This window comes from Paramacrobiotus metropolitanus, unplaced genomic scaffold (genome assembly GCF_019649055.1).
Source record: "Paramacrobiotus metropolitanus isolate TYO unplaced genomic scaffold, Prichtersi_v1.0 Parri_scaffold0000078, whole genome shotgun sequence".
Lineage (NCBI taxonomy): Eukaryota > Metazoa > Tardigrada > Eutardigrada > Parachela > Macrobiotidae > Paramacrobiotus > Paramacrobiotus metropolitanus.
The window spans coordinates 228108-251508 of NW_026570298.1; the positions used below are offsets into that span (position 1 = coordinate 228108).

General features: G+C 45.2%; 2 protein-coding genes across 2 annotated transcripts; both read right to left on the reverse strand.

Moving 5' to 3' along the window:
* Window positions 1-2780: 2780 nt before the first annotated feature.
* Window positions 2781-4281, reverse strand: LOC129595462 (uncharacterized). The gene is made up of 4 exons (XM_055492484.1): window positions 4127-4281; window positions 3878-4019; window positions 3135-3399; window positions 2781-3059 (listed from the first exon to the last, which is right to left on the reverse strand). Exons 1-4 carry the CDS (start codon window positions 4173-4175, stop codon window positions 2964-2966), a joined length of 552 nt encoding a protein of 183 aa, XP_055348459.1. The 5' UTR covers window positions 4176-4281; the 3' UTR covers window positions 2781-2963.
* Window positions 4282-20587: 16306 nt separating this feature from the next.
* LOC129595488 (uncharacterized) lies at window positions 20588-21881 on the reverse strand. The gene is made up of 2 exons (XM_055492513.1): window positions 21085-21881; window positions 20588-20916 (listed from the first exon to the last, which is right to left on the reverse strand). The coding sequence occupies exons 1-2, from the start codon at window positions 21409-21411 to the stop codon at window positions 20590-20592; spliced, it is 654 nt and encodes a 217-aa protein (XP_055348488.1). The 5' UTR covers window positions 21412-21881; the 3' UTR covers window positions 20588-20589.
* Between the last annotated feature and the right edge of the window lie 1520 nt (window positions 21882-23401).

A 23401-nucleotide genomic window follows, 5' to 3' on the forward strand; every position in this document is an offset into this window, starting at 1 on the left:
AGGATCTCAGCAGGGCCACAAAATTGGATTAACTAGACATTATAGCTCTACCTGCGGATTATGATTATTTACGACACCCCGTAATGGCGTTCCTAGCATCAGGAATGGTGAGAACCTTTCTTCGTTTTCATCTTGGAATCGTCCATTTCTGTGGTCATGGTTTTTTCCCTTTCTGTCAGTCGCATTCGCTCAGAACGCGTAAGGAGAAGATTCAGAAGTTTCTTTGGAGGATCTGGGTGGTGTTCTTTGCAGTCTCCTGGCTGACATGGTCGGCGGCCGCCACGTACCGTCTAACCGTTGTACCGGCCGCCGGCACCACCACCACGGAGAGCATCATCCTCACCGTGTGCTCTATCATCAACCACGTATTCTTATTCATCGCCTACGTCTATTTAGTATGCAACAATGAACACATCGAGTCCGTTCTAAACACCGTGGACGAGTTCTGCGCCATGTATTTCACAGCGAAAACGAGAAAACGGTTTACCGGCGTTGGCATGCTCATGCTGGCGTTGTGGGGTGTTCTGTACGTGTGTCGCGAATGGCCGTTAGTAGCGACGTTCCGTACTGGGCGAGCAGCGAATATTTCCGGCATCGCGTGGCTGTTTAAGCAGTACGCACCGAAACTGCACCCAGTTTTAGAAAGTCTGGTTTTACTGTTTATCGGTGTGATGACATCACTGTTCACGGGTTACACCATCGTCGTACAGTCGATGTTGAGCATCATTGTCGTGGCGATCGGTATGTGCTTCGGTGAGATTACGGCATCCGCCCGGAGAATCATCCGCACAAAGGAGGATGCACCGTTGTTCAAGGGGCTCCTACTGCAGCATGGTGAACTGGGCGATACTGTGGCGCGTTTGGACGATGTTCTGGCGTTCACGATTTTCATCGTGTATGCGTTTTATGTCTTGACCTTTCTGTCGGCGGTCCCGACGCTGAAAGCGGGATTCCAGCTGGACGCGGTGGGCGTTACCGTGGTGTCCGCCGCGGGATTGGTGCAGGCGACCGTCATGTTCGTCTACGTCAACGATAAAGTAAGCGCCAGTATGCGACCGCTTCTTGCGCCTAGTTTTTTTGCTGAATTTTCTGCCGGTAATTTTTGATACTTTTTTGGCTGTATATATTTATTATTGATTTGCAGTTTGCGTATGCTGTATAATTATTTGTAAATTTAGGCTGAATCTATTGTGCCCTTTCTACGCAAATTCCTCCATCTGGTCGATGATCAGCGCCGGCATGCCAAATTGGTGTCGTACATACAGAGCGTGCAGAAGAATCGCATCGGCTTCACCGTGGGCAAGTTCTTCTTTATTGACCGCGGATTTGTGGCGTCGGTAAGTCAATCCTTCCAATTCCGGATAATCTTTGGCGAACTTTAACGTAAAAAAGAATGCCTTCTAGTTGGCCGGGGTCATCGCTACGTACGTCATTCTAATGTGGGAGCTGGGAGAGAAGGGCCTGTCGCACGAGGACATACAGCTGCTAAAGAAAAGCTTCCACGAATGGAATAACGACATGCAGGATATAGACTGCGACGAAGTTTAAAATTTGTTTCCCGAAAACAGTTCCATATGCTGTATCTGTATGCACGTACAAGCTTTTTCCGTAATTTCTATCATATTAGCATGGCAACAAATTAATAGAAATTCATACGGCAAACTCCATAGTGCGGCGTGGCATGCCACACTATTATTTTACGCTCTACATGCATTTGGTATAACTGGTGTATGCCAACTATCGATCGAAATTATAAACTATCGATATAAATTATAAAGTATCAACTTTTCTCTTTTATTTGCTTCCTCTCTCCTTAATTTTTTCTCCTGCCTAGTACTCCTTTTTTTTTCTCCAGCATTTTCTCATTTTTTTCTTGATATTTAAATCTTAAGAGGACATTGTAGTAGACGTGTGGTGAATTGTGGTGAATTGTCATTGTGGTAGACGAAGTGTAATGGCAATCGTTCTGGGCGCAACTGTTAGCGAAAAAATAAATATGTGCTGTGCTTTATCTGTACCTCTACGATAGAAATTACGGGACAAGCTTGTAAGCAAACTTCTATCAGCTCTGTATAACCTGCTTCTAAAATTAACGGCACCTAATATATCGAGATAGTTAAAGGGAGAACAGAAATTTATCCTGAAGTACCAATAATTAGTCGATCGCACAACTATAAGTTAGGCATTCCCTATGGTTATAAGTACCTCCTCATCGCCAAGTTTCGCTGCGATGTATACCGACATTACTTGTATGGATTTTCGCATTATGTTGATCGATGTTAAATTAAATACGGGCAAAATTATGATGGCATTGTTTTTCGTAGTGCCGTCTAGGCACGTACCGCATTGTAGCCAGCATACAGCTTAGGACAAAATGGTCGCATACCCAATATCTCCACATTCAGTACGAATGCAGCGCAGTGCACTGTACGACTGAGTTCAAAATATCCGTTTCGTACAAGTGCACTGCACCGCTTGCGTACAGAATGCTGGGTATGGGGCTATGCGACCATTTAGTCCTACATTGTATCAAAAGCGACGTAATCAGCGTCGATTGTATTAGCAATTTCGTCTGGCTGTACAGTGAAATGTAGCCTTAGGCAATGAAACGGTAATCAAGGAAACGGTATTCGGCATCAATGTTCGTCTAATTTGGTTTAGTTTCGCATTATCACGTCCAGATCTCGCAGATACGGGATTATTTTTGAAACGCTTAGATATATCTGTTATTTGGGTTGTCTGTTATCTTCGGCTTTTTAATCACACAAAATCTTTTCAGCCAAGATTTATAGGCAGTTTTATGACCATAAAAATGTCATTCAGCACAAATTCTATGAGCTTCACGCGCATTGGCCTCATAAAATCAAATACAGAAACATGAAACCCTTGGGGGTATTTCCGGGTGGCGTACATAGATCGTCAGTCGGTCGTAGACCTTCGCGGCAAGACTACGACGAACCGAATTAAGGCCAGTTACAGTTGTTAGCTTGAATTGTCATCTCCACCAACGCTCCATCCGTCATCGCACCGCCGGTACGCAGATGGCCGGCCCAGGGAAACTACAATGAGAAGATATGGCGGTACGTACGGTGGAGAGTGTGTGCAGTACTGAATCAAAGGTTTGTGCGGCTTACGACGGTGCAGTTGTGTGTCTTGCAGAAATCCGCGATGGCTTTGTCCACCAGCGGGAATTCGCTGGGCCCGTTGACCGCCAGGGCCAGCAGATCGTGGACGTTCTCCCATTTACAGCCGGCCTCGGTGAGGATCTGGTTGGCCAGGGTCATGACCTGGATGGCTTCGTTATACGTGCCGCCGTACGTGATGATGGAGCGGTCGGCGAAGGATTTAAAGGCGCGTATCGAGGTCATGTACAAGATATCTCCCACTTTGATCGCGTATCTACACCACAAGAACAGGCCACACTTGAGTTAATCAAAACCAGATCAAGATCGATCAAACTGCCATTAGCCGATCAAAACATGCTAAATGTATGCATGCAGCGTGTTGCATCCGCTGATTTCTACAGATTACGATTTAGAAAGGCGGGAATCGGCCGAGAACTGAATAATAAAATCAACAGGCAATGTACAACAAGAACCCCAATCCAATGCGCATAAATCGCCAGCACCGGTTTCGAACTGCAAAGCGCTTATTTGCGTAGTATGCGTGAAAAGGCGTAGCATACAACCTTCTTTCCAGTTCCATATACAAGTATGCAGCACGGTAATTTACGTATAACTTTTACATTCCTGACTATGCATTTTAAGTATAGGTTTCACTATCAAAAAAAGGCGGGAGACGGGAGCCAAGCGCTTACGTTTGAAATGAAAATGCATTACAAAAACCCGAGTAAACGATAAGAAAAGGTCACGCTTACTGCCATGGCCGGTTGTCGGGTTTGGGCGGCGCCACCGTATTGTTAATGGTAATAATGTGGGTCTGGGTCACGGCGACACACGTGCAGGGAGCCGGGGTGTAGGACGGGGCCGGTGATGTCCCGTAATCGGCCGCATTGAGTCCTATCAACAACCGATGCAAAAATCAGAAAAAATATAAGAAAACGTGGGAAAGAAGCGGATCAGAAAAAGCGTCTGTACCCAAAGCGTCAACCAAGCACCGTACGTACCGTAGACGTAAAGAACGAAGACGGCGAAAGCTGCGCGTGCGAAGACCATGTTGGTTGGAGATTATTATTCAACGGGGAAAAATAAACTCTTTCGATACAACGCTACCGCGACAAGTCTTTATATAGCTCATGCCTGTCAGATCGCTTAACGTGTTTAGCTGTTTATGGTGGCGCTTAAGGGGACACATACGGGTCAGCTGGTTTATTAGGAAAAGGCTGCAAAACATTTATGTTCATTACCGTGTAATTACCCAGCTGATTTACGGCTGATTGAATTTTGTATTGAACATCACACCATGACATCGCCGCACGACACCGGCGCATTATCCAAACGAATTTGACAAAAAATGTTTACGTACGGCACATGGCAATAATTAGCTGGTGAATTCGAATAGCCATAGTTGCGGCACACGGCGCAACGCGCTGATTAGTTATAGAATAAACCGCACCGTCAGCCATTACACGGAATCGGCTGGTAATTTGGTTTCTTCTTCGTTCCTGCCCGTTTTCCGTCAGCGGCGGCGGTATTCAATCAACCTGCAGGCACATACCGACACGCTGTACACGCCGGGTCATGTCACATGTGGAACTGTGTTTGATTTCGGATATAATTATTATTTATTGACCGGAGCGCAGCGAGGGGTCCCTGCAATGTATGCAGACAATATCGTAAACTGTCTACCCCAATCAGTCGGCTTGCGCGTCTGTTTGTCTGCCGGTTACGGAAGCGGGAAATCGCAGCGTTAGAAGAAACCACGTCGCGATGTCTGTATGCGTCAGCGGAGATACCAGGAAGTTAATTAATAACGCACATGCGCATCAATTAAATAGCGATGGTTACGGATATAGGTATTACGTGCTGGTAAAGTTTTGCGGGATACAAAGAGTTACAAAGAGTCACCGACAGCGGCATCCGCTGCGGTCTGCCTTTGCACATAAACATGCATTTTCTAGGTGTATTATGTAATATGAATTGCTTCGTATCTCGAATTTCGATGATTTTAAATCGGATTTTTTTTAACCGGCCCCCGAACAGCACAGTCGGTCCATTCGCAATGTTTCTACTGTTTATTTTGTTTTATGAAAAATTTGTATTATGCTCTATGTCTTATGCTTCGGATTAATGGACATTAAAATAATTTTTGGAACTTTTGTTTTACTAAGAAATCCTAATGTTCCATTTTACATACCGATTAGCATGCACGATACCTATCTGTACAGTTATATGTGCAACAGAAAGAATGACAGAATTATAAGAAAATGCAAAGATGTTATCGACTAGTGTATGAATGAGGAGATTACCCGCCATAACAATAATTACATTTATAGCATATTTTTGTTAATTGCTCATGCAATTATGCCTAATCCTCTCCAATTTAGAGATTCACCCCGAATTAAGACCATGTCGTGCCGTTATGAACTTGTAGTCGTATCCCGGTACATATATTATGTTGAATTTGTTCATTAATTATGTTAATTATGTAAAACTTTTCATTTTATTATAGTCAATTTCCCAGCCTTAATTGACCTGGAGGTCAACAAGAACGGTTTGTTGTGCCATGGGTATTACAATTACGATGCCGAAGTAGACGGAATGGCCGTCATCCACACGCTCAACGCGGACAGTGTAAACCACTTTAACAACGTCATGGCGATTAACGGCCGCAGGGTCTTCTGTCTGGTGGTGGTTTTTTGCTGTTCGATCCGATTAATGCGCGGTGCGGTTAACCATCTGTGAAGTAATAACATGCTGGCATATCGCTTTCTACAGCGGAAACGAGGGGTAGTGGACACTCCGTTTCCCACTCAGGAAATAGAAACGGACAGATGATATTGCTAAAACCCTAGATATTATTGCAGATAATATTGCTTTAAAACGGTAGGTATTATTGCTAAAAAGTAGCGGCAACGCAACTAAGGGATTCTGAGTTTATGCAAAACGTACGTGTGTTGGAGCCATCTGTGCGACGCATGTGGCGTCCAAACCTGACGAGACCGGAAACTGGTTGTTTTCTTGCTTCAGAGTGTCCGTCGGTTCTGCCAAGGGAATTTTAGTAGGCTGTTCTAGCGGTCTGGTGGTCCGACAGAGAAAGCCAAAGGGTATACTGTCTTGCAGTGTAAAACGAATGACGACAATGGACTGGCACCAGGATCATGTCGGTGGACCCACCGGCAGGTGGTTTCTTCGAGATTCTAGTGATCGTCATTATACGTTGCTGAAAAAGGTGAATACCGCCGGTACCGGTAGTATACTGTACGTACTCTGTACGTCAGCGGGCACTCTTTGGTTAATCCGGCTGTTAGCATGGAGAAAGGCGTAGTCGGTAGTGATACTGACCGTCGGTCGGTAGTGATACTGACCGTGAAACAGTCGGTAGTGATACTGACCGGAAGCTGATGAACGCTGTTTACAACTTTACATGGGGGACAACAGCTGGTATGTATGCTCATTCCGCTGCAGTTAAACAATATAATCGACCGAAGCGTAGCGAAGGTATTCTATGTTCAAGAATAATGAAAAATGTGTCGTCTGTGCGTTGGTCACCGCCACCAAATGCAAATATGCACGGTGATGCTTGTAACCGGATGCGCGCATATGCACGGTAAATGTTTATATCGGCCGTTGGTCATCTCCTCGATATGATCAAATCCAAATCTTCTTCTGGATGGGTTTTTCGCATGTGATATGGTGTACATCCGTACGGAAAGGTCGGATGCTGAAAACCAGTCTTCGGTTATCGGTGGCGTGGATGTGGTGGAGATTTACCAAGTGATAAGTCAACTGCCCATCCAGGAGCCACCGTTGCTGCAGAAAACCCAGGGACTGCTGTACACCAAGCACTTCATTCCCTGGGCCACAGCGCCGTTGGGTTTCGGCACAACGCTCGGCGCTTTATTGAAGAGCTTCGTGAGTCGTACGAGACTCATGCATCGGTGAAAGACATCGTTGACGCCTGTCGCTTCCATCTTCGCCTCAGCGCGGATGGGTGTACGGTGGTAATTATTGCCACTCAGAACGACACCACAACTATGGAGTGGACGCTGCTAGTGCAGGTTCTGGGCAACTGCTTGTCGTCTACAGGGAATCTGCCGCCACTCGCCCACCCTAACGATAATTTACCCCCCCCCACCCTACGATAATAATCTACCAAGTACCGAAAGTTAAGTTACTACCAAATCCAACACCTCAGACCGTATTCAGCAGATAACTCCGCCATTTACTACGTCGCGCATTTGTGGCGGTGATTTCCCATATCAGTGCATGTACCGGCATAATTTATTCCACATAGCTGAAAAATTTATGTTTTTTTGTACAGTTTCGAAACATGTATTTGAAACATTTACTTATTTGCGAAATTTTACTTAATTGCGGACAGAGGTTAGAGGCCGAGATTTCACTTGACATTGTACTAAAAATTCTACTAACCGGAATGAGAGCATCACATAATCGAAGAGGATTGTCTACAGTAAAAAGCTGTGCCCATCACTCTGTATACAGTCCTGCTACGCTTCGATCATGCAGTGCCCGCAAAAAGCGAGCGCACTTTCCTAGTGTAAGGTCATCGCAAAAGTTTATTAGAAACTACACAAAGCAAGATTCAGTAAGAAAAGCAAGCTAATGAGCTACGGCTGTGTAAGCGCGGGGCAAGCGGCGCGGAGCAAAAATTAATCAGGAAGATTCTGAGCAAGCTGCAGTATGACTGATTTCAAGATCTCTGATCGCGAGGTGCGGTCGGTAAAATGTATGGAAATTTGGATTTTGCTGTTTATTAGTACAGCAACCAATCAGCCGTAGAGAAGAGTAATTACCACCCCACCAACGGTACAGTCTAATTTCGATCGCTATAAATATTATGTTGACGTCGTGTATTAGTCTATCAAACTGCGCTCCGTCGAAAAGGAGACAAAAAGTCTTAATATACGCAGTGTTAAGGAGATCATACGTGTTGTACAAACGTTAGTAGCTCCTTTAATAATTAGTTTAGCTAAGTTTAGTTTATCTCCAAGCTGCCTCATCGCTAGGATCGTCTTCCCGATGCATCGCGCGGTAACATCGATCGGCTCTGTCCGGTGATGTCCATATCTCTCGTGCTGTTTGGCTGGAAGGGAACCATGCCGCACCTGTATGACAGCAGTGAGGTATCCTCCCGGTTGCGGATCATGAATAGCCAGGCTGCTTCCTTTTGGCGTCATCGATCGTCTGCCGGTGTAATCAACAGCTGGCGGTGCACTTCCGGTGCTGTACAATCCCGGTCCTGCCGGGACAATTCCTGCTGCTGCCCTGCAGCAAACGTTACTGGGCATGAATAAGTGCGTGTTATCGCTGTTCGACTCTTAGCGTCCCAGTATTGATCCAATCGGGAAGCGAGGTGCTGGGGTTGCCTGTTTTTTAACCAACAGCCCGGTGTTCGCTACAGCGTTCATTTCGTTGCATTGACAATTAGTGGTGCGACGCTGCGCCAGTTAGAACTGAATGACCAATCTAACCAGCCGGTTCCACTGCACGTTCAAAAACTTGCCATACTCTTACGGTGCGATACTGCACTAGTAATGCTGCGGTCGGTTAAACTTGTGTTTTTTAGTTTTGCTTTTGGTTTCACCTCAATGCGATTCCTTCATTATGCTTATTCCTTAAGTTTAGTTGAAAAAATCGCCAGTCCTTTGACATACCGAACGACTACATTTTCTATCCTTCAGTGATTGCAGCCTGTATTGCTTATGTTTTGCCCAAAAACGACGCAGGCCAGATAGGCAACACAGGTTGCAATCAGTAAAACCAAAAACATAACTTCGTCCACCTTGATACTTTCGGGTAAGCATTTGGTGCATTCGATACATGTCAGTTGCATATGCTATGGAGTAGGTGTTTATTGCATGCAATACTGTTTTGTATTGCAGAGTTTTGTGAAAAGTGTTTCTCGCATTTATTGCACGTACTTTATATTGCAGCTTATTGGAAAAAACTGAAATGAACTTACAACTGAACCTAAAATGGGCATAAAACTATAAAGAAGCAGGCATTATTTTATTAAGGTCATTAACTGACAGCCGTTACCGTTTGGTCCGTGAAGAAATGAAAAAAATCAATTCTTTAGGGCGTTTGTCAAATTTGGAGAGATTTAACAAGCGCCCATGAGATTGATTTTCAATTTCACGAACAAAAACAAATCTTCGACACCAAATCGTCAGAATAAATCAGTTGTTGCGGGATTATCGGTTACATTTCCTACCCCTTGGAGAATAGCGCACGATAGGCCTTCTTTAGATTACGAACCGAGTTTTAGTTAAACTGCTGACGCTATTTGTCGAATTTTTCCCATGGATCATGCACTCAGGACGAATTTTCTGGCTTTGTAACCGATTCGGACCGTTAACACATCAGTATTCTATGCTTCGGATGCACACTGACTTTTATTTTCGTAGCATTCCACATCTAACAATGGTTTCCACATTTCACCTTTTATAGAGTGCAAAAGCTCATCAGAGAAACTTGCTATTAATACAGCGACGAGATAAATAGTAAGGAAAATGCACCGAACTGTGCACTGGTAGATCGGAGTGCAGTTCCTCTTAGGGTTGGAAACGGAAGGCAGCTGCATAAACTTTCTACGCGCTGACTAAGCATGCTGTCATACCATTCACGACACCGTAAGTAAATCGGAAAGCGACATCTATCAATTAAAGCGGAGGCATACCTCCAACCGGAAATGATGGAACGTTTACTTGCGTTTGCGTGTGCAGAAAACTGGCAAAGCGACAGCATGCAGCTTTTTGGAAATACTGCCGTGTGCGTAATTCTCTTCTCATGCCGACCACCAGGACTTTAAAACTCTTTAAATATCCTTTCTTTTCCAGCAGAAGTTAACGTCATATCATATGAATAAGTGCGGGAAAGGGAATTTGTCCTTTGCACCCGTCTCCGGGTGTACGGACGCGATGGGCAAAAGTGTGATGACTCCGCGATTTAACCGCCGTGAACGGTCACGACGTGAAAGCCTGCCATCACACACGAAGTGTTGCGACCGGTGTTAGCGACGGCGTAATTTTTCCTGCGTTCCCGTTGAGTGTGTGGCCACACCATCTACGAATCAATTTTCTCGGTCGCAAGGTTAAAAGCATCCGTTTTCTTGAGATGCCCACTTATATACTCCTTGCCGCCGCTTGAAAATTTATATATATTATATCTATGTATGTATACATATGTATCTAAGAAGGTTGGCGTAAAGAGATAATATTAAAAATACTCTTAGGTACTGTGATATTATGGTTGGTTCTTCGTCTTCACATGACTGTAATTGAATGATAGCAAATATTTTTAAATAATTTTAATTCACAATAAGATTTTATAATTTCTTTGCACTCTTATTTACTCGTATTCCTTCAAATTTGCGTTCTCTTATATGAAGTATGTTTTGATCATTTTATCATACGAACTACACGTGTAGCATAAACCGCTCACCCAGGCTTAATAGTTCCAGGTAATTTCATTTCTTAAATATACTTCTAGTAACTCTGTATATCGGTAGTCGGTACTTATCCTTCTGTTGGCCAATCCTCTTTGGCCGAAATTCAAAATTTAATAAACAATTTACGATACACATAGAAAAAATTGATTGCGAAACAAGTACAGGTTCCAGCCAGAGTCGCAACCACTCAAGCAGCCTTCACTCAAGGTACCGACACCTTTCCGACTCCTCCACTTTACGCAAATATCGATGGAGTCCCAGTTAAATGCCGAACGCCGCGTCCATGCTCAACAGCGCCAGCTTGCTCAGTTGACGCACGTCAATACCCCTCTGATCCACGTCATCCCAACCCCGCGGGCGGCCGTACGCAGTAAATCCGTTGAACCTACAGCCAACAGTTTCGCGCTATACCACAAATAAGTGTTAAATCCAGATTTCTTATTTAAACAGGCCCTTTTCACCGGGGAAGCGTACTTACACGCTGAGGTACCTTTGAATGGTCTGCCATTCATCAGGGTATGCCAGACTGCTCTTCCACCGCTCGTGCACCAGCGTCACTTTACTGTAGACGTCCTCACTTATGCTGACACAATGCGCGTCCACGCCGCTCAGGAAACGACTGATAACGTGCTCCCCTCCGTCCTCACAGTTTACGACGAGCTTCGCGATCCGAAGTTCCCGCCTATCATCAACGGGTAATGGCGTTGCAAACGCCAACGGTACCAGGAGGCGCTTTTCGTGTGCCGGTAGCGCTACCAGTGGTTGCTCTCCATTGCTTGTTATGTATATTAATTCCCGCAGTGCATCGCTAAAGAATTTCTTCACTCTCCAGCTGTGTATGACCAGTCGCTGGCAACTCTCTTGAATAAAACCGAATACTAAATAGTTGTGAGTGTAACCGTACGTACACTATCTGGAACGACTTTAACAGCAGCCACGGCAATTTAACATCCATGGCCTCCGTTAACTCTAACACGTAGATGAGGAAGTGCCAGTCAAAGAGCATGGCGTCCCAGTCGAAGGCGTCACTGTGCTCCTCGTGATGCATGGCTGTGATGGTCAGGCTCTTCGTGGCGGATGTAATCGTTCGGCATAACGCCCATATGACCTGATAACATTTGTGATCCTTGCGGCCGCGCTCGCCTTCTTTAAGGTTTTCTATTAAGATGCTGAGGTGTTCCGTCGCGCGGAGATCGCTGAGCATGATATGCCACAAGCCGCATACCCTGAAAAACAACGCTGGATGAAAAGTTTTAATCACAATCTCACAAATGCAGCCAAATGCCCGTTTTCTACTCGGTAGTGTATTTACTGATCAGTTTTCAAAGAAGTAGTCAGACTTATAATTTACTGTAGCACTTTCTTTTATGCAGCGATATGCTACAGAATCTTTGTACTTCACGCTTCTTGTCAATTCAGTAAACTTAGCAAAAAACACAAAAGGGATAATAATTAATTTTATCAATGTTTTTTAATTCAGTCTGTCTATACGAGTACCAAGCGCTCTAATCGTTTTTGCACTATTGCGCGCAGCAAGAATGTACAGTACGAGATAAACAACAGTGGTTTACCGTTTGGCTCTGGCTTGACAGCGCACGTCCAGACCAGTCAAAATGATCCAGAGAATTTCCGGTGGAAGGAAAGGGAAAACGAATATTGAGCCGGCAGTGTCTGCGGGACAATCCTATCTGTACATTATAATAATATTCAGAGACTTGGTTAAAGTTTTCCTTGTAAAGGAGACTGGATACACAGTTGGCTGATAAAAATAGTAATCAACAGAAAGATAGTATCTACAATTGCAAAAACAAATTAAGGAGTTGATATGCGATAGTGTCTGACTACAGAAAAACCTGATATCAAATTTAATTTACTCATAAAAGGGAACGATATTCCGTAAATGTCGATTAACGATGATGCAGATTGCAGATGGGTTAAAACTGAAATGGTGCATTCTGTTATGTATACTGTACGTAATAGTACCCACTCAAAGATACGTGTCGTATCGTATCAACACGTAAGAACCTTAACAATTAACCAGCCGAAACAAAAGAAACTACTCCCCTTGTTGAAAACTGGACGCTCAATAGGGACGCTCAATAGGGACGCTCAATAGGGACGCTCAAAATTTTTCTTTACTGTGCGATGTGTCTACCGGTACACCAGCAGCAATACCTGATTGTTCTTATTCGGGTCAATGTATGCGCAGTGGGGAGATCAATAAAGATTTCATGTTCTAATATGGCTCCTGTTGGTGTCTTGCCATTAATGTCTACTGCCGTTCAAGTCTGCGATTAGTACGCAGCGCAGATTGGTTAGATTTCTCACTTCTATGCATCATCGTTCAGGCATGTGAAATAATTCCTTTGTGCATCACTGTGTTACCCGTCGCACTACCCCGCGTGTGCCATTTTAATACATTAACCAGCCGCAAACCAGATCGTTAGCCACAAAGAGCTCTGAGTGAGAAAAACGTCCACATATAGAACTGTTTTATATTTGGACATAGGGGGATAAGATCTGCGTCGACATATTCCCGTCTTCTCTGTACCGTCTTGTTATACGGTTTTAATATGCTGACTGAGTGATCTGAAGCCTTGAAGTTTCTGTTGCATACATTACAGAAAGCATTATGCACCACATCAGTTTTAACCTATCTGCAATCATTAATCGGGCTTCACGCAACATGGTTCCCTTTTACGAGTAAATTAAAGTAGATTTCCCTTTTACGAGTTCCCTTTCTCGTAGATTAATAAATAGTACCACACATCTTGTGGAAGGTTATATATGCGTGTATTGTGTCAGAATGACTTTGAAGAGTGCGGCGCCGTCTTTTCGACGACGGTTGGTGGGCGCCGAAAGAATCAACTACCAGAACACCGTGGTTGTGAGGGTGGAGGACTCGTTGTTTTGGCTAGGATTCATTCAGGACATTAATGGAGACTATGTCTACATCCACTTTGACTCCACCACAGTCGCTGCGCGCTGGATCCATGCATCGCACGTGTGGCCGTTGCTGTATCTGCGGGGCATTGCAGGTGACGGTTTTGACAAGCACGACACGACACCGGCATTTGTCGCGCTGCGCGATGAACCCGGCGGACCATTTCGTTTTCGCTCAGCGGTTATTATTCTGCATGGATTGGTCGTATCCGATATGGTGTATATCCGTACGGAAAGGTCGGAAGCCGAAAGCCGGTCTTCTGTTATTGGCGGCGTGGATGTGGTGGAAATTTACCAAGTGATCAGCCATCTGCCCATCCACGAGCCACCGTTGCTGCAGAAAACCCAGGGACTGCTGTACACCAAGCACTTCGTTCCCTGGGCCACAGCGCCGTTGGGTTTCGGCACATCCAGCGACGTACGACGCTTTATTGAAGAGCTTCGTGAGTCGTACAGAACCCACGCATCGATGAGAGGCCTTTATGAGCCTTGTCGCTTCAATCTTCGCATCAGTGCGGATGGGTGCACGGTGTAATTATTGCCACCCAGACCGACACCGCAACCATGGAGTGGACGCAGCAAATGCTAGTGCAGGTTCTGGGCAACTGTTTGTCGTCCACAGGAAATCTGCCGCAAATCGCCCACAACAACTATGGTACGTGCGAATTTGCAATTAGGTTAGGATCAGGTTAGCCAGTTAAGGTGATATCGAGAGCAAAAAATTAATTTTATCGGCAGTCGTAAAGGGCGTGCTGTCGGCCGCAACACTATATCGCATATCGAAGCCGCGATTCATTTCTGCACTGGTGTACAAACGCTAGCTTTATGTGCATAACTTAAACCAACGCGGTTCTCTAGGGGCTGTATTGTATACAATACAGTGAAGCCCCTTGATTAGGGCGATGCTTAAACTATATACTATGCAGTTTTATCAGCGAACAGCATATCTAAACTCTTGTAACCTTACTATATTAGTAAGTATTATTGTAATGCAGTGACTGTCCTACAGATATGGCTTGCTCAATATTCCCTTTCCCATACCTTCCACTGGAAATCCTCTGGATAATTTTGGCTGGTCTGGACGTGCAAAGCCAAGCCAGAGCCAAACGGTAAACTGCTGCTGTTCGTTTCGCCATTCTTGCTGCGCGCAAGTGCTACTTATTTTAAGGGATGTGACCCGGCACATGGTACCAAATTGGTGTATACATATACCCGAAAACTTTAGCTTTCGCGTGCTTTCAAACACTTTCTTGTGTTTTTTATGGCATGTAGCTTAACATTTATATACAGTGGCTTGAAAGCGTGTGTGCGCGCAACAGCCGTTGGGGATTTATGAACGGGAAAACATTCAAAAGTTTAAACGCACGGAGGTGCATTACCAAAACTCTCTTTAACAACCGATCTTTTTAAATTTTTGCCTGAAAACGCACAGTAGCATGAAGGTTGTTCTTACACTCAACCAGGTTTCTACCATTGTTTTCATTTTCAGGTAATTGCTTATTTCATTTTAAGATTCCAAAAACGATGGAAACCTGATTCGGTGAAAAAAGAACGATCATGAAAACGCCCATTCATGTCGTTTTCATGCAAAACTTGAAGTACATCGGCTCATAATGAGACTATATTTTGATAGCCATGATTCCCCATGCGGATATTGCGCGCAGAAACGCTTGCCACGTCAATTTGCACAACTCGCTTGGCTACCCACTGCCATAAGTCAATGCGGAAAAGTGGTTTTGACTGCACGAAAGCAAAAAGTTTTCGTGCATGTGCACGGCTTTGGTGTCACGCACCAGGTCACTTCCCTTAACAATGGTAAACGGTAAACACGGTAGGCCCTCTAACTGCACACCTTAAATTACTTTGTCATTTAAAGTGTGATTTTGGTTTAAACCAACCAGCCAACATATTCCAGTTTTAAAGTGCTCCTTAAGTTGAAGCAAATGTCTGGGTTCCTTTGAGATACAGAATATCCATAACTTTGCACGCAGCAAATGACTATAAACTAAAAACAAAGTGCACTTTAAGTTACAGAGCACTTTAAGGAGGGCTAGTATACGCTACAGAGTGTACGACTGACATTAGCCCGCGTTTGTGAGGTTATGATTACAGTATAATGTTTCATCCAGCGTTGCTTTTCAGTGTATGTGGCTTGTGGCATGTCATGCTGAGCGAGCTCCGAGCTACGGAGCACCTGAGTATTCTAACAGAAAACCTTAAAGAAGGCCCGTGGGGCCGCAAGGATCACAAATGTTATCACGTGATATGGATGTTGTGCCGGACGATTACATCCGCCACGAAGAGTCTGACCATCACTGCCATCGACTATCACAGTGACGATATCGACTGGGATGTCATGCTGTTTAATTGGATCTTCCTAATCAACGTGCTGGAGTTAACGGAGGCCATGGATATTAAACTGCCGTGGCTGCTGATGAAGTCGTTCCAGATAGTGTACAGCTATACTCACTACTATCTAGTATTCGGTTCTATTCAAGAGAGTTGCCAGCGACTGGTCATGCACGGTTGGAGAGTGAAGAGATGGTTTAATGATTCACTGCAGAAATTATTATACGAGCAGCCAACAGAACCTTTGGTAGCGCTACCGGAACATGAAAGACGCTTTTTGCTACCTTTGACATATTCAACGCCATTACCCATTGATGGGCGGGGACTTCGGATCGAGAAGCTCGTTGTAAACTGTGAGGACGGCTGGGAGCACGTGATCAGTCGTTACCTGTGGGGCGTGGACGCGCATTGTGTTAGCATTAGTGAAGACGTCTACGGTAAAGTGACGCTGGTGCACGAGCGGTGGAGGAGCAGTCTGGCATACCCTGATGAATGGCAGACCATTCGCAGGTATCTCAACGTGTAAGTGCCCTTCCCACGTGACATGGTCCGTTTAATTTGGTTTAAATGAGGAATCAGGAACCAATACAGTACTTGCTGTGGTGTAGAGCAATTCTGTTGGCTGCAGGTTCAACGGATTCACTGCGGACGGCCGCCCGCGGGACTGGGATGACGTGGACCTGAGAGATATTGACGTACGCCAACTGAGCAAGCTGGCGGTGCTGGGCATCGACGCGGTGTTTGGTATTTAACCGGGACTCTCCAACGAGATATAGTTATGTACATATAGGCTGTGCAAAAGCCTGAATAGTGTCGGTATCCTCAGTAGACGCTTGGCAACTTTCGGTGATTGTACTTGCTTCGCAATCAATTTTGTCCTTGTATGTCGTGAATTGTTTGTTGATCCAAATTTCCAAGGAAGAGGATTGACTAACAGAAGCTTAAGTATTTATATACGTAAGTTCTAGTAATTTTGCAGTATGTTGTGCGATTGGATTGTCAGGGTGGGTTTACGTATAGCCCAGGACTCAGCCCCCCTTCCCATGGTTGTTACTGCGAATTGTCCTGTTGTGGGCATTTGCATGTTTTTCACGGATCTGCAGCACAGATGTGCTTGCTAAAGATTTCCCTTATGTCAGTTGGTTGGTTGTTGCCTTGTTGGTGGATTTTGTGGTCGTATCTCCAATAAACTTCGTCGATACTTCCGGGGGGTGTTCCGTCGTGAGCAGTGACAGAGGCCACCTGGTAGGATGGTCTTTTTCTCACAGTTATGACTTGAAAGGCTAGGAAATATTTCATTTGTTGCCTATTTTCTAAGCAAAAGCTGCAGACTCAGTACGAAGAGAATGCCGAAGCATTCTAAGACTTTCGCAGAAAATATTTTGCTGAGTTCGAAGATTAAGACCATTGGTGTAGGGTTCATTCTGTCCGTAGCGTTGTAATTCATTTACTTTAATTACTTGCATTTCTCCGACCATCGCAGCAGAAACATTTCGGTGCACGACTGCACTGCGGAACGCCAGCGAACATCCCGTGGTTCATATAAAGCCATATGCTTAAAGGTTAATCTAAAAGCGTTTTTTATAGCTCCGTAACGTGAGGGTCAAAGTAGCTGTGGAGAGCTGAGTTATACAGTGCATAAAGGCTATTTACTATTCGCCCCTTCTGCGTCGCCGTTGCTGTAGCTGCGAAAAGGTCACAAATCTTTGTATTTGCCCGGGTACATGGCGAAGCGTTTATCCCCGCCGTACCAGTTATCGCGGAACACCAGTACCGCGCCGACGTTCGTGTCCTCCGGCTGAATCGACCAGCGCCCGGCTCCGAAGACGATCCGGTCCACGTTGATCGTGCCGCTCTCCACCTGCACAATCATCACGCATCCGATGGCCACCATTAGCAACAGTACGGTGAACAGTGTACGACACATTCTCAACTGTAGTTATAGGACTGTAACACGAAATGTTATTAGGAAGCAGATGCGTTCGTTAAAAGGAGTATGCATATGTATTTAGATCATGTACGCGTTCAGCTTTATATACGGACAACTGACCAGCGTCGATCGGCGGATTACCGCATAAAACGTAGGAAATGGTTCGTAAATTTAATGGAATGTGTTATTGATTATTCCGCTTTCCTTTGTCCTGAAAATATACTACCGTTGATTCAACTCAGCAATCGCCCATAAAAGAAGGCAAAGCGCTGTAAAAGTACCGCATTGGTTCCGGCACAGCGCCCGTAAATGTGCCGGCATTAAGATTGAGTGTTGGATGTAAATTTCTATTCTTTATTTGTAGAGGGAATACTCACAGATAAACGGCATCAACACACTTCAGATTTTATTTTAGCTCATGCTAAAGCTCTCCAGTTAACATAAGCCAACGACGTGCTTAATAATCAGCTATAAATACAAATATGTAACTGTCTTTTTATTAACTACTGGGTAGAACAATATTACGCATATTTCATCAGATCGTTCTTCCTAACACTCGCACTCGTCTATGGTTTAATTACACGAAGTATTCCTGTGTGCCGCGCAGGCGCAGCCCATGGGTTCGCCCAAATCTGTTGTAGAACGGTCTGATATTCACGCAAAATGTTTTCTACACTTTGCTCTTGCTTTTCATTAAGGACGCAAGTGGAAAGAGTGGCTTTTGAATCGGTAAACTGAATCTGAAAAGAAGTGAGGACTTCGCAAAATTCGCAGCAGAGCCAAATCACGCTGCCACACTGGGAGGCTGCCATTTGTTCACCAACCGGAAGCTGTTGGAATTACCGAATTAGTAGTTTTAAAGGTTTCAGTTAATTCATTTTCACCAGCTGTTTCAGTAAGTGAAAAGCAAACAAATTTTCAGAGGAATTCAGGTCAGATAGGAAGAAGTCAACTGCCAGTGTAGCGTTCCATGAATTTTTGAATTATTAAATGTGCCTCTTAGGCACATGGATGAGGGCGAGTGTTAACCGGCAACTTCCAGATCCCTCTAACAAGCCTGCTCAAATAGCAGTGATTGAAAATGAATCAGCAGAAACTTAAATAATACGAGGCACGAGCCACCCTGATAATCAATATTTCCAAAGCTGCAACTGCATTTAACAACAACTGCCAGAATTAAACGCTGTCCACCAACGTCATGGCTCGATATGTTTGCTGGTAGCATAGCGGATTTTCCTGCCAACGAAACGCATCCATCTTCGTTAAGAACGTTCCTCAAGAAAGAAAAGACTCAACGCTCAAGTGACACCACACTGTACTCAAATACGTTCTTCGTCAAACGTGAAAATGCGCGAGAAACAAAACGAGGAAAATGTTAAGCGAGAAAACGAATAGCTGGACGTAACATAAAAACCTCCTCGCGCCTCATGTCTGCGATAATAAAGGTCTCCAGTATTCAGCGATTTCTCAGTTCTCTCCATAGTGCAACGAGATTGCTGTCGAGATTTCGAAAGCCGAGACACAACACTCGCGGATCGATGACGGATTGTGAGGAATACAGCGCAGCTGCTACGCTGCTGACGGTCTCCAATTGTTCGGACGGGATGAAATTGATCAGCGTAAAATAAACCGTGCTCGACGCCCAGCACACCAGCAACAATACCGTGCATAACGTTATAGCCAAGAAAGGTCACAGCGCGCCCCGGCGCGATGACGCAGCAGCGGCTTCCGATGGACTGGTTTGTTTCCCGTCACTAGATGGCGCCACTGACGTTAACTTTACATATCGCCTGTACAGCCCCTTCCACTGCAGCATTGGATAGAAAACGGGGACAAAGAAAATGGGAATGTTATTCAAGTACACCACAGTGGATTCCAGGATGGTCCACACCGGTTGGGCCGCACCATTCACCCAGCAACCAATCTCCATTGGGATGCGGAAATACGCAGCATCCCGGATAAATTAGGCATAATCCCCGGCAGCAGGATAACGTGTACGTACAGGATCATTCCCCCACGCGCACACCAGGTAATAGTGAAGGTGTGATAGCTGCGAAATGCCACCGGGTAGAGCCCATCCGCGGCTGATATTGATCAAGAAATGAACGTGGATCTGTACTGCCGCTACGATGTACCGTAGGTGTTGTAGATGTGCAGTGTACAGTGTACACGCCGCGGTGCTGAGTGGCCAGTACGGATACGGGAGAGTAAGGCTTTCCGTTCGTGCATATCATGAGCTACAGCAATAGCGAGTCCGCTGTAGTTCATGATACCCAGTGCAAAGTTTGTTGCATTTAGCTGCCAAGCGTACTGTTTTACTTGTTTTCCTATGTCTAATGCCTGTACTCTGTAGCCAGGGCGTCCGCGTTGAGCGTTGTTGCGGATCGGATTGCGGCGAAAATAATTAGCCATTAGGACGAATACGCCACAGTACAAATCTCACTACTTTTACTACAGAGTACTGAAAGCAGCAGCAGGAAAACTCTTGCTGACAGGGTACCTCACATTTCCGCTCAAATTTACTTGAGTGACCCATGACCAACGTAAAAATTTCTGCTGTCTACCAACTTTCCTTCCTCTAACTTTAATTCTGTCGGAATATCCGCTTTCTTAATAATTATTTTAATAATCATCTGCAGTCATATCCCTCACAAAAGAGCTGGGCTGCGGTCTACCAATACACAGCAGGCTGAATTTTTCTAATTGTAACATAAGAAAACAAACCATACGATTCGCGCAAAATAAGTACCCGGTACAAGACAGTTTCGGGCAAATTATTCATCATCAGTTTCATCGCTCTTTGTATCTTCGTCTTCGCCCACGTCGTCGTTATCATCATCATCGATCTCATCTTCAGACTCTCCATCACTATCCTCTTGAATGCCTCCGTTGAGTTCTCCACCATCCTCCCCTTCGCCCAGTTCATAATCTCCAGAATTCTCCGCATCTTTCAAAGCTTCCGGCAGAACTTCTTTCAAAGCACGCAACGTGATGGTGATCAGCTTGGAAACATCCAGCTCGTGGAGATTCTCCACCGTCCACTCGCGACCGTGATACGGCGTCGTCTGTCGCGGATCGTAACTTTGCCAATCCTTGAGATACTGCACATGAACAAACCATTAGAATTGGTTAAATACTTCTATAAATTAATAATAAATCAGCGGTGTGCATACCATTTTAGCTTAACTAGTCGCCGCATCGGCCATCATTACGATCGTAGAAGAAAACCGTACATTTCTACCCAGCCAGTTTTTTCGGTATTTTCGTACCTGAACAACCATCGTGCGAAACGACTCCGATCCTGTGCGAATCCACTCGGCCATTTCCTGCACATCTACTCCGTCGCGGGACAGACTGGCCTCGTAGAGATCCCAGAATTGTGCTTCCATATCCGCTGCATCCGGTTTCAGTACAGCATCCGGGATAATCGCGGCCATTTGTTGGTGACAGCGGAATTGACAACGTCGAAGCCGCACTGCATCGCAACTAGGCGCCAAAACCTTCAGATGCTGGACCAGACGTCGTATCCACCGGCTCCCTCCGGTCTCCGCCTCCTCAGCAGCCATACCACCGTTCCCGGCGTATTCGGACCCCATGAAACGGTCGTCTCAATCAAAATCCACATTAGAGAACACCAGCTGCTGGATGTGGGTATTGCGCAGCATCCACTGAATCACCGTCAGTGCACCATCCAACTTGTCCCTCGTCATCTGCTCAATAATAAGCCGCTGTGTTCCACCATTCATACACTTGATCAGACCCGCCACGGCGCCGTATACTGCGGTGAAAAACGGGTTCATCTCGAAGGAAATCCGGACAGTCTTGGCGTCGGCCAAGATGGAATTCCACAGGGGAGACACGCGGTGCAGTTTAAAACGGCTGACACTGTCCAGTGACTGGAAGATCTCGCGCAAAAGGTGCGTCTCCGTTGGTAGGACACCGTTTTCCTCCGGCCGTCCGTCATCGTCGGGGTGTTTGCGCTCTCTGGACAGGTTCAGTGTGAACGCAGCGAAACGCTGCTGGAGACTTTTCAGGCTCTGCCGCAGTGTACCAGCTTCGTGACTCGCTTCGCTGTAACGGGGGATTTCCTCCTCTGGTATTGGTGCTGTACGAGTATGTTCTGGGTTGTACCGCCTTTCGTGTTTCCTGTTCCTGTACGAGTGGTTCAGTATATATAGCTCTGCTGGTGTTGTATTTCTTCGGTCGATTGGGTGAACAATATTTCCGTATGAGCCAGTCTCCGTTGCCCGTTATACTTGGGCCTCGTCCCCAATCTGTAGCGAATCTCGTTACGGTACAGGGCACCACCGTCCCAGAATAGGAGATACGCGATACGGTATGGCGGTTCTCGCTTCGCGTACCTCGTTACCCGTGAAAAGATTAGGGACGGGGGTATGCTCCGTATCCTAATGCGTCCCGTATTCATAACTCTCTGATACGGTATCCAGCGAACCGTATCTCAAATCCCGTACCAACCCCGCGTCCCATATCAGCCAAAAATTTTACGCGCGCTTTTTACGCATACCCTGAAATACAAAGAAAAACGATACAGTATTTATGAAGCCACCTCCAGAGGGCTTTCCCTGTATCTTTTGCAGATGAGTGAGTTTTTGGATATTATGTTAATGTGGCGATATTTTTTTCTCGAGAGTTATTTATTTTTAATGAACATTAAAGATGTATACGCTTCATATCATTTCTATTTTCATTTCATTTTAAAATCTCAGTTAAATGCACATACGAAATGTGCTTTTCTTAAAAATTCCACCTGTTCCAGCTCGTCAATATTATGAGATAACAACATCATGCAGAATTACATAGCTTCAAAGAAGCGGAATGGAGAAAAAGATCGTTCACACCGAGTGTGCTTTCGAACATATTAACGTAAAACTGAATTCCCATTCATTACCACATAATACTGATTGGGAGAAAAAAGCGAGGCTGGGAAAAGAAGACTTGATTTTGCGAATTGTTATCCGTATGTACCACTACAATTATTATTGTACGCTTGTCAAAATAAATTGCGCGGATGGCTTGAAAATGCAACTGATGTCTCATCAGTGCATCACCAACTGCGAAGTGTGGACTATGATGCCAAACACAAAAACTTTCAATCCAGGGAACAAACATTTCACAATTCACACTAGGAACTAATTAGAATGATGGCATAAAAACAATCAACCCAAGAATCGAAATTCCTCAAACAAACTTCGAATTTTTCACCACACATAAAAACACACAGAGCACACATAAAAACTGGTAAACAGTGCGATATGCGATCGGAGCGATGGGACGCAAATACAGCGATATGGGGCCAAAGCTGAGGATTCGATACAGGAAACCGATAGCGAGCCCAGTTTCGATATGCGAAGCCTGTACTGTACCTTTGTGGCGCGCACCAAAGAGTGTCCCATTTCTGTACTGCAGCGAAACTAGCTACGGTGCTGTATCGTAACGAGATACGCTACAGATTGGGGACGAGGCCTTGGAGTCGCATACCGAGAATCGAAATTTTTCAACTTCTCAAATCGTTGCGTTCGGAGTGACCTTTGTCCACCGCTACCCCACCACCGCCCTGCCTGTCCA

What these genes read in the sequence shown, in the direction of transcription:
- LOC129595462 (XM_055492484.1), bottom strand. Translation starts at nt 4,175, where the DNA reads ATGGTCTTCGCACGCGCAGCTTTCGCCGTCTTCGTTCTTTACGTCTAC. An exon ending in CCCGACAACCGGCCATGGCA is followed by an intron (nt 3,400 to 3,877) that starts GTAAGCGTGACC and finishes CTTGTGGTGTAG; the next exon opens with ATACGCGATCAAAGTGGGAG. An exon ending in AGACACACAACTGCACCGTC is followed by an intron (nt 3,060 to 3,134) that starts GTAAGCCGCACA and finishes TTCTCATTGTAG; the next exon opens with TTTCCCTGGGCCGGCCATCT.
- LOC129595488 (XM_055492513.1), bottom strand. Translation starts at nt 21,411, where the DNA reads ATGGGGTCCGAATACGCCGGGAACGGTGGTATGGCTGCTGAGGAGGCG. An exon ending in TTCGCACGATGGTTGTTCAG is followed by an intron (nt 20,917 to 21,084) that starts GTACGAAAATAC and finishes GTTCATGTGCAG; the next exon opens with TATCTCAAGGATTGGCAAAG.